General features: G+C 41.5%; 1 protein-coding gene across 1 annotated transcript; it reads right to left on the minus strand.

Annotated features, from left to right (window-relative positions):
• Nucleotides 1-15: 15 nt before the first annotated feature.
• fkbp1ab (FKBP prolyl isomerase 1Ab) lies at nt 16-9,866 on the minus strand. Its single transcript, XM_034591332.1, has 5 exons — nt 9,720-9,866; nt 9,469-9,516; nt 4,393-4,505; nt 3,642-3,805; nt 16-1,446 (listed from the first exon to the last, which is right to left on the minus strand). Exons 1-4 carry the CDS (start codon nt 9,754-9,756, stop codon nt 3,677-3,679), a joined length of 327 nt encoding a protein of 108 aa, XP_034447223.1. The 5' UTR covers nt 9,757-9,866; the 3' UTR covers nt 16-1,446; nt 3,642-3,676.
• Between the last annotated feature and the right edge of the window lie 4,321 nt (nt 9,867-14,187).

Below are 14,187 nucleotides of genomic sequence, written 5' to 3' on the forward strand. Positions count from 1 at the left end.
AAAATCAACCATAGGCAGGTGGAGAGTACTTCTTTTATTTTAAATACGTCATCATTGGTTCAGCCTGCATACAGTAACGTATCAGCACATAACTACACAGTACAGAGGTGGACTGCTGCCACACCAATTGCAGCTTGGCCAATATGTAACATCGACAGCCACAGTCAATATCTGACAGCCAGGCCAGCGTATTCCTTCATTTAAACTCCATTTACAACTATTCATTTGAGATACAAAACCGCTAGGATGCCTGTGTGTCAGCATTAATTTTCTACAACCACACAGACGTTGGGTAGGCAGCGTGGTACTTTACTGACCCTGGCAGGAAAACGAAATACAAAGAAAAAGAAGAGCATCATTTATCATCATAGGTTACATGTTCATTAACGTTGTTGATTTTCAGAAATAGAAAGTTGGCATCGAAAATAAACATAGTTGAAGTTGTTACACAAAATAAGGTTTGGGGAGGTCACAATTTGATCGATTCCTCAACCCTGTTTTGTAAATTCAAGCATTTCCCTTTTTTCAAAGACAAAAAAATTCCAATTGTTGTGCATCACCACAAATCCTATCTGTGCACTGTTCGACCTGTGTATGGCTTTAAATGGGGTTTAAAGACTTGGCGAGATGAGAAGGCGGTACAAACGCAAATCGGATGCAAAGCGATCAGCGTCTACATACTAAGATTTCCATCGGGCCTTGAGCATGCAGACAGTGTAAGGTAGGAACCATGTTTCTGGTGAGAATACTTAGGCACACATTAGAGCTATCTACAACTGGGACTGGTTCTACTTTTTGTCAACTACCCCTGTGGAGCTCTCACTTCAGTTACCAATTTAAAAGAGAAAGAAAACACAGTGGCACTATATTTTATATTTAGGGCACAGTTGCTGTGTTGCACCATTAAGGCCTCCCATGACTTGACATTTCACTCAAGGTTGCCACTAAATTCAACACCAAGTCATCTCTCTAACAGAGACTCATTGCATTTGTTCTGGTTTTAGGCTGGATAATTGCTGTGTGCTTTTCGTTTTCTTGAGTGCGCTTTATTTTGTTTCTGTAATATAACAACCACCAGCTCTCAAACGTTATTATACCGACACGCACTGACTCATTAAGGATGACTATCACTGCCAGTGGTTCAATGCTATTTTGTACTTCTCAGTGTAACCATGCACAACCAGCAGTTCAAAAGAAAAAAAGAAAAGTAAAGAGCAATCCAAAACAATTCAAGATTGAGAACATGGAGGTTGTGAGGTTATGGCCCATACTTCTCACGAGGAAGGATATGATGGAAAATATAGAATGAACTCAGTCACATAGACAAAAGAACACAAACTGCCATAGTTTGATGAAATAAGTAATGGAACTATAGACTCAAGCCTCTTATAGAATCAAGTGCAGACTCTCCTAGCTTCTCTCCAAGTCACCCAGGTAGGAAGTCACCTGTGAAGACAACAAGAAAGGAAAGGAGGATTACACACAAGTAAAAGCACGCTTCAGGTCACTGTTAGGCACCACTGACCAGTGTACATTCTGATGCATTAGTGCAGTTCATTTGTTTCATTTCTTTTCTAAAATACAATGGTTTTCTATTGGCTTAGTTGGTCGGACATATACGAGCGTATATTTCTGATCTTTTAATTCCCTATTTACCTCTGCTCAACTTGCAATCCTCAGGCAAGGGTCTGCTGTCACTTCCTGAATCTAGACTGAAAACTCGGGTGGACAGAGCATTTGCCAACAGGACCCAAAGGCACTGGATTGAATCACCTGAGGAAATAAGGCTGTCTGAGATCTCTTCTTTTAAGTCTCAGCTAAACACCTACCTTTTTTTTCAGCTCAATTTACTGAAAAATGTACTTGGGGTGCCAGGCTATTAATGGTCTTTTATTAGTATTATTACCATTATTATGTCATTCTGTATTCTAACCATTAATTTTCTGTTGTGCAGCACTTATATAATAAAGTTATTATTATATGTTACTATTTAACGTCACCATCATAAGCTTCCAACTTGAAGATTGATTTAGAGCATTTACCTCTTCTACAAAGGCCTTTCCTCTTGGAAAGTTATTAACAGTTGTAAACACACTGACCACGTTTACCTGGACTACAAAATCCTGACTATTGACCTTATTCTGAATTGGACAGGACTCTGATTATGATGTTAACATTAGTTGCAAATAGTTTTTTGTTTCATGTTCTCATTTACATATAAAAGAGCATAGTCTGATTATGACTCGAACATTAAGTCCTACTACTTGTTTACACTTTAAACCAGGACATATGTTGTCAAGCAGTTGTTAACTGCCGTATGTTGATTTTGCTAAATCCTGTGAAAACTCAAATAGGACGTTGTAATGTGATTAACAATTAATAATTATGTCTACATAACACAACTGAGGTCAGAATACTCCACATCTTAATTTGATTCTTGTTTATTCCGAGTCTGACCTTATTCAGGTTATGGTAAACTGAAAGTGATATTTACATGGCAAAGTAATATTCAGACTATTTTTTTAATCAGGTTAATATCAGAATGTGAGTGTCCATGTAAATGTAGTCACTGGGGCTATAAAAGGAGATTAAAGAGTAGATTGTTTTATTTACGTTTGGTGACGTTTAATGTCCCTGACAACCTCTGTAGTCATTTAGCCATTTTTTAGTAAGCACTTTTTTAAAACACGTCAACGCTTTAAAAGAAAATCACAATTATGAATGTATTTGATATTGTTGAATAAAATGTGAAAATGTCAAACAGAACTATTCTGTTTCTATCTAGATAACATATGACAGCACAGAAAGAGAAGCTAGAAACAGGCCCTCCATCCATCATTCCTCCACCCATCACAACAACACAGAGTCAAGAGGCTGCTTCAAGCAGAGTCAGTCACATTCAGTTACACCAGGGAGGAGTCAGCAGCACAGTACAGAGGAAACAGAAAATATAGGCCTCTGACTGACCAGCTCTAAAATGCTCCTACTTGCTCACGTGTTAGCTGTTAGTTCACCAAAAATGGCCACACTGCAATACACTAGTTCACCAGCTACAGCTTTATGAGTTTATATATATGACTTTATAACTTAACCCGCCTGAAAACGCATATCGTGTATCCATTGGCGTACACTGGGCATGTGCGTGCCAGTATAAACAGGAAATTCTCAAATAACTGGTCTCCTAAACATTTTAACAGTTCATTCTAAAATGCAGAATTTGATAACACAACAGCTGTTAGCAAAGACAACAGGATCAGTAACACTTATCCATGTATGTTACGTTCTATGCTGGTAGCCAAGGCTAATGATGGGAATTTTCTTCCAGATGGAATCAGCAAGGGCTACGTCGTGACCGGGAGTGTTAATGTCAATGTTTCCAAACATCTCTGTTTCTGCCCATCCAGGCTTAAATGCAGCCCCGCAGTTTTCAGAATAAAACATGGCTAGCAGCATTTCCAAACTTATCCATTTTAGTGACTTTAAAACTCAGAGCAGTTGAGGCCTTTTCAAATGGAAACGTAGTAGTGTGGATGTGACCTAAGGCTCTGTCATCCCTTAATTCACACTGATGACTTCTGCTCTGCCACTTTCTGGCATGACCTAAGAACGGTGTGATTTGTAGCTAAAACTAAATTACTTACACAACACAAAAAAGAAAATAGGCTGTGGATCTGTTTCATTCCAAACCCAGCAGTTCAACATCAAAGATGAGGGTGGCGTTAGGAGGGATAATGCCCGGGTGGCCTTTGTTTCCATAAGCGTAGTCAGGCGAGCAGGTCAGCTTGGCCCTTTGACCAACACTCATCTGGAGGTAGGAGGAGGCAGACAATACAAACACAGGAGAGAGAAAGAGAGAGAGACAACAGGTGTCAGAAAATAACATGTGAGACATAAGATATACAGTTCATTGTGTGATGCGGACTCGAACAGTAATAGTGAAAAAAATTGTAAAGGTGATGTTCTAACAAACAGAATATAACTAAGGACAGCAAGCTACCATGAATCTACAGGACCTTCACACAGGCAGTACTATTCACCAGCCATCAGCTCTGTGTGTAAGACACAGAGCTGTGACAATGGCTGTATGGCCCCATGTTTACAGAGTTAATGAAAACCTTGCTGCGTTAAAACTCGATAATGGAACCGTGTCAACAGATTAATACATTTCAACAGATTTACAACATCAGCAGCAAAATGTGTTTACTTCAATCTCTGTGTACTGGTGGCATAAATACAGTAAATACACTGCAGAATGTCAGGTGTACTCTTCTCTGACGGGCTGAGTGAGTTCAAACTTCAGAATCTATATCAGTTCACAAACCTTATAATCAGATTCATCAAAATATATGTGCATTTTAGATGCACATGTATGATTCATGCTCTCAAGCCCACCTGCACCACTCCCTCTTCCCAGCCTCGGATGACTTCCTGCTTGCCAATCTTGAACCTGAAAGGTTTGTCCCTGTCACGGGATGAGTCAAACTTGCGTCCATCTGTCAGGGAGCCTACGAACAAGGAGACAGAGAGAGGTACAGTCAGGACAAAACGTGGAGCAGCTGCACAGGGTGACAGAATCCAGCTCTTACACCTGAACAATACAGGTCATCTGTGCAGAAAACTTCAGCCTTAAGACATTAAATTAATAACATTTCATAAAAAACATAGGAAACAAATATGTCTCCAAGCTGGTCTGACATCCACCTTCCCTGCTCTGTGTATATTGAGAGCACAAATGAAGGGATTCCAAGGATCTCAGAATAACTGCTGCAGCTGTCTGCAGGGTGGGTTTCAGTGTGACAGTCAGGAAGATCGCAAGCATCCATCTGCAGAATAGCACCCCCTCCAAGACTATTTATGCCAGAACTATTACTGTCATTAGCAGCAGAAAGGCAGCATGTGTGTGTAATGGTTTAATGTACTGTGATGTGAGTGTGTGTGGGAGAAGGGAGAAGGTGCAACAATTGCACGTGTTGTTGGGCACATCAGGGGGCGTCTGGCAGGATGCAGCCTTTAATCCAGGCAGTGGAGTGGGTGTTCTGTCCTCTTCTGGACATCTACATATTATCCAATGGAATTATGTGCAGGAGCTGAAAGGTCCTACCAAAGTATCAAAGGCAATGAGCATCAATACACTGCTTTTCCCACTTCACCACCACACAACACAGCGCTGACATTTTCTCACATCAACCATTTCCTGCAGACAGAGCCTTTCAAAAAAAACAAGAAACACAGCAAATCCAAGTTTTCATCTTCACATGTGCATCTGCATTTCAAAAGGCTTGTGTAAGGGACAATCCTGTTTCGTGTCCCATTTTAAGGCCGCTTTGTGGGCTGACAGGAAGGGATACCGCCCAGAGAGGAAATCCTGTAGTTTGTGTGATATTAAAAAAAACAAGAATGCAGACTCATACCTTAAAAGAAATAAAAAAACATATTTCACTGAGGACGGCCCAAGTTGGATCTTACTTCATGTTCAACTCAGGCTTGTATTACAGTGAGAGTTATGTCTGTCTGACCAGGAGAGAAGGCTGAGACCAGCTTTGCCAAACCCAGAACAGATGCAGACAAATATACAGTCTAACATTTTTAAATTTTCTACTGAAGCTACATGTTTCCTTACTGGTACTGTATTCAAATAGTGTCTTTTACAACACTAGTGCACTACCTGTGCTAAGCCTGCCTATTTGTAATGTTATGTCCTCTTGTCCTGTGTTAAAGCTCTACTTCAGAAGTATTCCTTGTCATTAGTGACTCCTCCTCAAACAGTTCTACAATAAACTGTCACTTTTTGTTGTTTGTGTGCTGGACATTGTGTGCTGAGCTTTTTATAAACTAATGGTGCTATGATGCTTTGTGTTTATCCTGCCTGGTTTACCTGCAATGAAGATTTTAAAGTCAATGTTTTTCATAAAATTAAACTGAATTTGCTTCATAACTATTCATACATATGGCTCATATATAAGTTTGAGTGATTTACAAAAATGCTGTTGTTTTTTCATACATGACATATCCGATATTTTAGAGGTCTGTTTAGCAACTGACACAATCTTCAGACCAAAGCTCACAACTTGTCCAAATAAAAGTTAAATAATAATTATTAAGCTTGATATGAAGAATTGCAGCAACAAAACAAACGTTGTGCTTTAACTTTGATGGCAAATTGCCAAACAGGAAGTGATTCTGAGAATGTTGTTAAAATAATCAAATTATCAAAATGATCTGGCAGGGATTTTGGTTTGACCCAGTGGTGAAACACTGCTGTGGTCAATCTGAGGATGTAGAAGAAGACAAGTTCAACTCGGTCTACTGACTGCTCTGTTCATTACCCAACCCCCCCAACCCCCTCGCCACTTTATTCAATCTGTGTTAATATTGAACATATATTGTGTCCAAAACACTCAAAACTCAAAACTAAACTTCCTCGCACAATTAATAATACACATACCAAGTATGAAGTCAATACTAGCAACCTAGCTCTATGAATGGCTTTCCTGTTTGTCAGTCGCTCCACCATGCTGTTCCAGTCAAATAAAATCTCAACTGCTGAAATGAATAACCAATTTTTTTTGTACAAACATTGATGGTCACCAAAGGATGAACATTACAGACCTTAGCTATCCCTTGACTATTCCCAATAGAGTCGTCATCCGGTCAAATGTCTCAAATACCACTGGACAGGAGGCCATGGAATTTGGTCCAGTTATGTCCACCTCAGGAAGAAATGTCAAAACTGGTGCTGCTGTCCCACAGACGTCACCTCAAACCTTTATTTGTCCACCTGCAAAACTAAAAGCACTGCCATTAGCCCCAGCTGAACAGTGTGTTAGTTGGTAATTAGCAAACATTAGCATGCTAACACGTTAAACTATGGTCACCTGCTAAATGCTAACATGTTATCGTTATGAGCATGTTAGTGCTGCTGACACCAGCATTTGGCTCAAAGTTAGCATCACTGTGGACAATAAATACTTATGGCTGAAATAATATGTTTATTCATCGAATGCAAACTACTTTGATGATCAATTAATTGTAAAAAGAAAAAAAGATATTCTATAGAACAATTAATCAATATGGATAATCCGCACAATAATAAAAAAGGAAAGCAATCATTAATCATTAGTTGCCTCCCTAGATATAGCCTAGTACTGGTCCTTTAAAATCTCTACCATAGAGAAGACTATATGAATCTGACTGATATTATGAGTCACTACAGGAATAATTTAGTGGGATCATGTACATTTAAATATAGTGTGTGTGTGTGTGTGTGTGTGTGTGTGTGTGTGTGTGTGTGTGTGTGTGTGTGTGTGTGTGTGCGTGCGTGCGTGTGTGTGTGTGTGTGTGTGTGTGTGTGTGCGTGTGTGTGTGTGCGTGTGTGTGTGTGTGTGTGTGTGTGTGTGTGTGTGTGTGTGTGTTGAGGGAATGTGACAGGTTTACTACAGTAAGTCTGACATTATTTCTGTGCCCCAGACGCTTATAATCCGCTCAACTAACCCCCCCACCCAGAAACTCCAACAAAGAGAGAGGCGCTGGAAATCAGACAGGATTTTAAATCTGTCTGTCTGAGCTGTCTGTCTGAACTGTCTGTCAGTCTGAGCTGTCTGTCAGTCTGAGCTGTCTGTCTGTCTGAGCTGTCTGTCTGAACTGTCTGTCAGTCTGAGCTGTCTGTCAGTCTGAGCTGTCTGTCTGAACTGTCTGTCTGTCTGAGCTGTCTGTCTGAACTGTCTGTCAGTCTGAGCTGTCTGTCTGTCTGAGCTGTCTGTCAGTCTGAGCTGTCTGTCTGTCTGAGCTGTCTGTCTGTCTGTCTGAGCTGTCTGTCTGAACTGTCTGTCAGTCTGAGCTGTCTGTCTGTCTGTCTGAGCTGTCTGTCTGAGCTGTCTGTCTGTCTGTCTGTCTGTCTGTCTGAGCTGTCTGTCTGTCTGAGCTGTCTGTCTGTCTGAGCTGTCTGTCTGTCTGTCTGTCTGTCTGTCTGTCTGTCTGTCTGAGCTGTCTGTCTGTCTGAGCTGAATGTCTGTCTGAGCTGTCTGTCTGTCTGAGCTGTCTGTCTGTCTGTCTGTCTGAGCTGAATATCTGTCTGTCTGAGCTGAATGTCTGCCTGAGCTGTCTGTCTGTCTGAGCTGAATGTCTGTCTGAGCTGTCTGTCTGTCTGTCTGTCTGTCTGTCTGTCTGTCTGAGCTGTCTGTCTGTCTGAGCTGTCTGTCTGTCTGAGCTGAATGTCTGTCTGAGCTGTCTGTCTGTCTGTCTGTCTGTCTGTCTGTCTGAGCTGTCTGTCTGTCTGAGCTGAATGTCTGTCTGTCTGAGCTGAATGTCTGCCTGAGCTGTCTGTCTGTCTGAGCTGAATGTCTGCCTGAGCTGTCTGTCTGTCTGAGCTGTCTGTCTGTCTGAGCTGAATGTCTGTCTGAGGTGACTGTCTCTTTCTCTCAATGTCTCTCTCTCTCTCTCTCTCTCTCTCTCTCTCTCTCTCTCTCTCTCTCTCTCTCTCTCTCTCTCTCTGCCTGTCTGTCTGTCTCTCACAACCCTTTGGCCCAAACTGTAGCGTTCAGAGCGCTCATCATAATCATCTCAGTCACAAACATCGCCAACACCATCACCACCATCACCAACATTACCAGCATCATAGTCACCATCACCACCATCATATTCACCATCACTACCATCACCACCTTCATAATCACCATCACTACCATCAGAATCACTACTATCACCACCGTCATAATCACCATCACTTCCATCAGAATCACTACTATCACCACCGTCATAATCACCATCACTACCATCAGAATCACTACTATCACCACCTTCATAATCACCATCACTACCATCAGAATCACTACTATCACCACCGTCATAATCACCATCACTTCCATCAGAATCACTACTATCACCACCGTCATAATCACCATCACTTCCATCACCATCATAATCACTATCACCACCATCTCTACCATCACCATCATAATCACCATCACCACCATCATAATCACCATCACCACCATCACCATCATCACCATCATAATCACCATCACCATCATCACCATCACCACCATCACTACCATCACCATCACCACCGCTACAACACCACTATCCTCCTCCACATACCGTGAGCACCAATGTGCTTCCAGAGAGTGGTGGTGTGTTGAAGGGGTTAAATCTTCATGCAGCTGACTGACAGTCATTTTACTCTTTGCCCTACTGAGGAATCACTGCCTGCAACAGAAACGTCTGATCGCACAGTTGAACGCGCTGCACGGCGTTTAGGATCAGCACATCCCTGCGTCCCTGTGAGGATTTACGGTGTTAGCTGTGGCACTTACAGGATTACCACACGCCTCGCTATTTGTCAGACGGCTGCAGGAGACAGTTGCCCGCGGCCGTCACTCCACTTGCGCGGCCTTCATTAGTAGAAAAATGCCCAAGTGCAGGGGCTGAAATGTGCAGCGGAGTTTGATCCGTGCACGCACAACTACTCACCCACATAATGCACCACGCACGTCTGCCCCTTTTTGGGGAAAGTCCTTCCTGTGGAGAGACCAAAGAGGAATAACGGGCAATTAAGGCGGTGTTTTCTGCGGCTGTATTAGTTACATGAAAACAGAGAAGTGCAAACATGCGCCTAGTGGTTGACACATGCACATTTACATATTATACTATGATTATGATTATGATTATGATTATGATTATCATTATTATTATCATTATTATTATTTGTGCAGTCGCATTACCGTCACCCGGGGTTATAGTCTCGATTTCGACTCCCATGTTTGAGGCGGTGTGTTGTGGAGCTCTCCCTGCGCCCGGCGATACTCTTCTTCCCGCAGCCTGTCTGTGAATGTGCGCGCTCCTCCCGCGGTCCTCTCTCTCTCTCTCTCTCCTCTGCAGGGACACCAGCGTCACTTTATCACATTACACAACAACACTTCCGGCCGTAACCTCCAAAGTAAAACCTTCACAGAGGCATGTCAGCCGCCAGGAGGCACTGTATCATGAACCCCTTTATCATATGTATATACCATAGACTATATACACCCAAAAATAAGGTTCACTTATCAAATTAACTTCGGCAAAAAGTACCTAAATACAACAGAACCTTTAAAACATGTTACCTACTGTTTCATGACACAATGGCTGCAGAGTCAGGAGACTGTCTGTCAAAGAAGGACTTTAAATCTGTGCAGGTCAAATTAACCCATTTATATTATATCTACATACTGATCCCTTAAACTTATGGACTTTAAACTTGCCATATGTTCAGTACTGATAAACTTTGAATAAACAGGTGACCAGCGCTCTGTAGCAGTCAGTGGGGCAGTGTGCCTTTCAGGTTGGGGACCAAGTTGAACATGTGTCCTCGGAAAAACTACAGCTGTTGTGAACTTGGTTTGTAGTAATCAGTAATAAAGCCAATTCAGTTTCATTTTATGAAAAACACTGACTACAAAATCTTCACTGTGGATAGACAAGGTTGGATGAAAGTTTTCTAACTTCACTCTGCACCATATATCGTTTGTTAGACTGTTCTTTGTTCTGTTTGAACAGAAGTTCTTCCTCTTACATACTTGTTTGTGTGTCATAGAGATTTTTATTCTCCTCAAACATCTCTGGAACACAAATTATAGGCCCTTCGTGCCAGTTTCCATCTTTGTTGTTTTTGTACCTGCTCCCTAATAAATAAATGGAACAATTAATCATTAACAATAACTCTGTTCTATTCATGTGTCCCAGTGAGTCATGACAGTGTGACAGTGAGTCAGCATGAACAATACAAGGGGCATGTGATAAACCTGTGATTTTCCAACAGTGACATGTTAAAACGTCTTGTTTCATATGCTTTTAGGGCCCCTGGAGGTCTGGGGCCTGTAAAATGTCTCTTTTTGATCAACTGATAGTCCAGCCTCGCTTCCACTTCTGGGGACTGACAGGAGCGGTAGGTGAGAAAAATGCTTTTATTTTGAAGGCACAAGAGAAAGGTTTTTCTTTTCTTCCTTATCTGTGACTAACTTGATATCTGCTAGGCAGTGTGTACATTGTGACACTGTCCAGTGTATGCATGTGTGTGGTTCAAGTTTGAGGTCAAGGTAAGGTTTAGGTTTAGGTTAGATTTAGTTTTTGTTTAAGGTTCAGGTTCAGGTGACTGCAGTGTAAAACTAATGAAAAGAGAGTGAACAAAGTGAGCAGGCAGAGAAAAATGATGCTATTCTAGGTGAGGCACTCTGAGTCAAAGCACAGCACTGTCCCAGCAGGCACTCACATCACCACAGCAAATGTGCAGCCATAGCAACACCTGCATCTTATCCACTCACCGTCTATTCTATTCTTAGAATCGTCAAATATTTTCACCTTTTAACTTTTCAATTCCTAACTTCCCGTAATACTCATTAAATGCAGCGAAACAGGTTTTTTTTTCCGGTTTTTGTTTTCCACTGTGATAAAGCAGCTAACTGGCTCTGGTGCCATGGAGTGTTCATATGGGTGTCCACAAGCAAGGAGATAAATGCTGGTTCAAAATACATTAAACTGAAGGAAGAAAAACATACGTGAGAGTGAGATTGTAACTGGAGGTGACACCGAACATACAGCACAGCGGGTCAGACTGAGTTTGTTAAGTTAATAAAACTCTGCAGAAATGTCAGGGTACACAAAATGGCAAACGAGGACCCAATAGCACGACACTTGAGCAGTTTAGATGTAGCAAGAGTTCAGGTTTAATGAACGAGCAGGGGTCAAAACCCGGCAGACAGTCAACGAGGGCAAACAAATCCAATAGAGAGCAGGCAAAAGGGGAATCCAGGGTCCAAGAAGGCAGGTCAGAACAGGAATCAGGCAGAGCAGAGAAACGAGAAACAACGCTGGGCCGCTAGGAAAACACACTAGACAAGCTGGCACAGAACACAGGAAATGGGCCGGTATATATACTGATTGACTGATGGAAAGCAGGTGAGTCTGGGGGTGGGGCAGGCCAGGTAATTGGAATCCATGGGAAGAGGTGATGCAGAGCAGGGGGGAGTGGCTGAGTTCTGAAACGACATGAGAGATAGTATATGGCAAAGCAGAAAACAGGATAGCAGACAATGAAAATACTATGAGCTGACTGAAGTTATGACAAGAAAGCAAACCAAAAACATATTATATCCTCCCAAGAGTCAAGGGTGTACTGAAGCATTGACATGGCACATACATTATAGTGGATTTCAGACATGAACTCTGAAGAATGTCCCGAAGAACGGCGTGCAGACTTTTTCTGGAGATTGTCTTTCACACATGAACAACACAGCAGGAGATTCTCCGCTCAGACACGTTCACAACAACACAGGAATCCCTGAAGCGTTCAGGTGAGGGAAGGTGGAGCAGATTCGGCTGTGGAGATAACATGTTTTTGTTTATTGCAAATTGACACCGGCGTTGGAACTTATCACTATAAGCTCTCTCCATCAATGTCTGCAACATTTATGGCACTGCTTTTTCATTCTGAGTTGTCTTCTTTTATTTGTTTTCCTTTTTGCGTATGTCGCTTTTAAAAAAAAACATCAAACAACACCCTCACTCGCTTGCAATGAGTTCTCCTGCTGTTTTCTCACAGGACACTCTCCAGAGTTTTCACCAGGGGGCTGGCAGGAGAAACTGCAGAGCCTCTCCCTCGGACATTTGTGTTCTCACATACAGGCCCTCCGGAAAATGTTGGGAGATTCTCAAAGAGTTCAGTGCATGTCTGAAAGCAGCTTAAAATACCTGTTGTAACTCTTCTACTACATGACTGTGTCACATTTCTTCCACCAAAGATTTTTGATAGACATAGGTAATATGCTCACTGTTGAAAACCCTCAATAAGATCTTAAAGCAGCATACAGACACTATGAAAATGTCAGCACTGCTTCTATGTAAAAATGTACAACAAAACCACAGCATTTGGTTAAATATCTGAGTTAATATATTTATATTTTAAAACTCGCCTATCACAGTTTTGTAAGAATCCAACACTTGTTCTGTAAAACTGACCTCACACATTATCTTGAGAGGAGAACAAGCATAAATCTTTATTGCTCATTAAAAGTCAAATATTTCTTCTAATGATTAGTCACATCATGAAGTCAGAGGACAAAGAGTACGATAAGATGTATATTCACCTCTGACTATCTGACAGCGTATAAAGCTTTGAAACAAGCAGCGCCGGCTGATTTGCACACTGTGATTTTTCCTTTCAGGCAACATACAACCTGACCTACCTTCTTCATGGGGGTCGCCATGGCTGCATGCACATGGGAGAAGTTCACTTTCAAGCTCTTTGCACATGGTTAACATTGTGAAAGGGTCGATTTTAACAAAAAACATCATCTGACGATACTCAGGTCAGAAAAATAAAAAAATCATTGAGCTTCTTCTATTTGGGGATAAACATTTTAAAAAAGCTACTAGAAGTGATTTTCAAGCAAAGATAATGCAGTAAAAGACTGTTCTTATAAACAAGACGGATATAAAACATGGTTTAAGGATCCGTGTTGATTTTAGCTTGACTTTTTTGCTCAAACAGCAGATATATAACAAGTTAGGTGATAATTGAGTTATTGAATTATGATGCAGCAACCTATTGGGTGTTTTTTATTTGTATATACTCTTAATCGATGGTAAGATATTTTGGAAATGTGATGGTAGATAAAAAGATACAAGGTCTCTCTCCAACACAACAGAAACATTTAAATGATCAATGAATGATTCAACATGCTCTGTGCCAAGGTAGGGTTGGTAAGTTGTTTCTGAAACACTTTATCTTATTAATTGAAAGCCTCTTCAAGTCCCAATAGCAACAACAAAATCTTCTGGGGGGAAAAAAGGCGCTGTCTTTCGGACCTTGCAGGATCGTAATAAACACCTCCGATTACGGCGTACCTGCCTCGCACACCCTGCCCATGCAACTCTGGATGACCACAGTCTTCACAAACTGGAGAGACATACACCAGTGGCAGAGACAAAAGTCCAAAATTATCCTGCAAGTCACGTACAAGTCGGCTTCCAGCAGTTTTCGGACACTGCATGTTCATGTGTTTTGGGGGCATAGCTTTGAAAAGAGGACTGATGGGAGGGGGTGGGAGGCATCAGTTGCATTTCTTAAAAATCTAACTAGAATCCATGCTTCTCACTTCACAAATGGTCTAAATGCCATTTTTCTAACTATAACAAAAACACAAGACGATTAAG

This window comes from Hippoglossus hippoglossus, chromosome 7 (assembly GCF_009819705.1).
Source record: "Hippoglossus hippoglossus isolate fHipHip1 chromosome 7, fHipHip1.pri, whole genome shotgun sequence".
Classification (NCBI taxonomy): domain Eukaryota; kingdom Metazoa; phylum Chordata; class Actinopteri; order Pleuronectiformes; family Pleuronectidae; genus Hippoglossus; species Hippoglossus hippoglossus.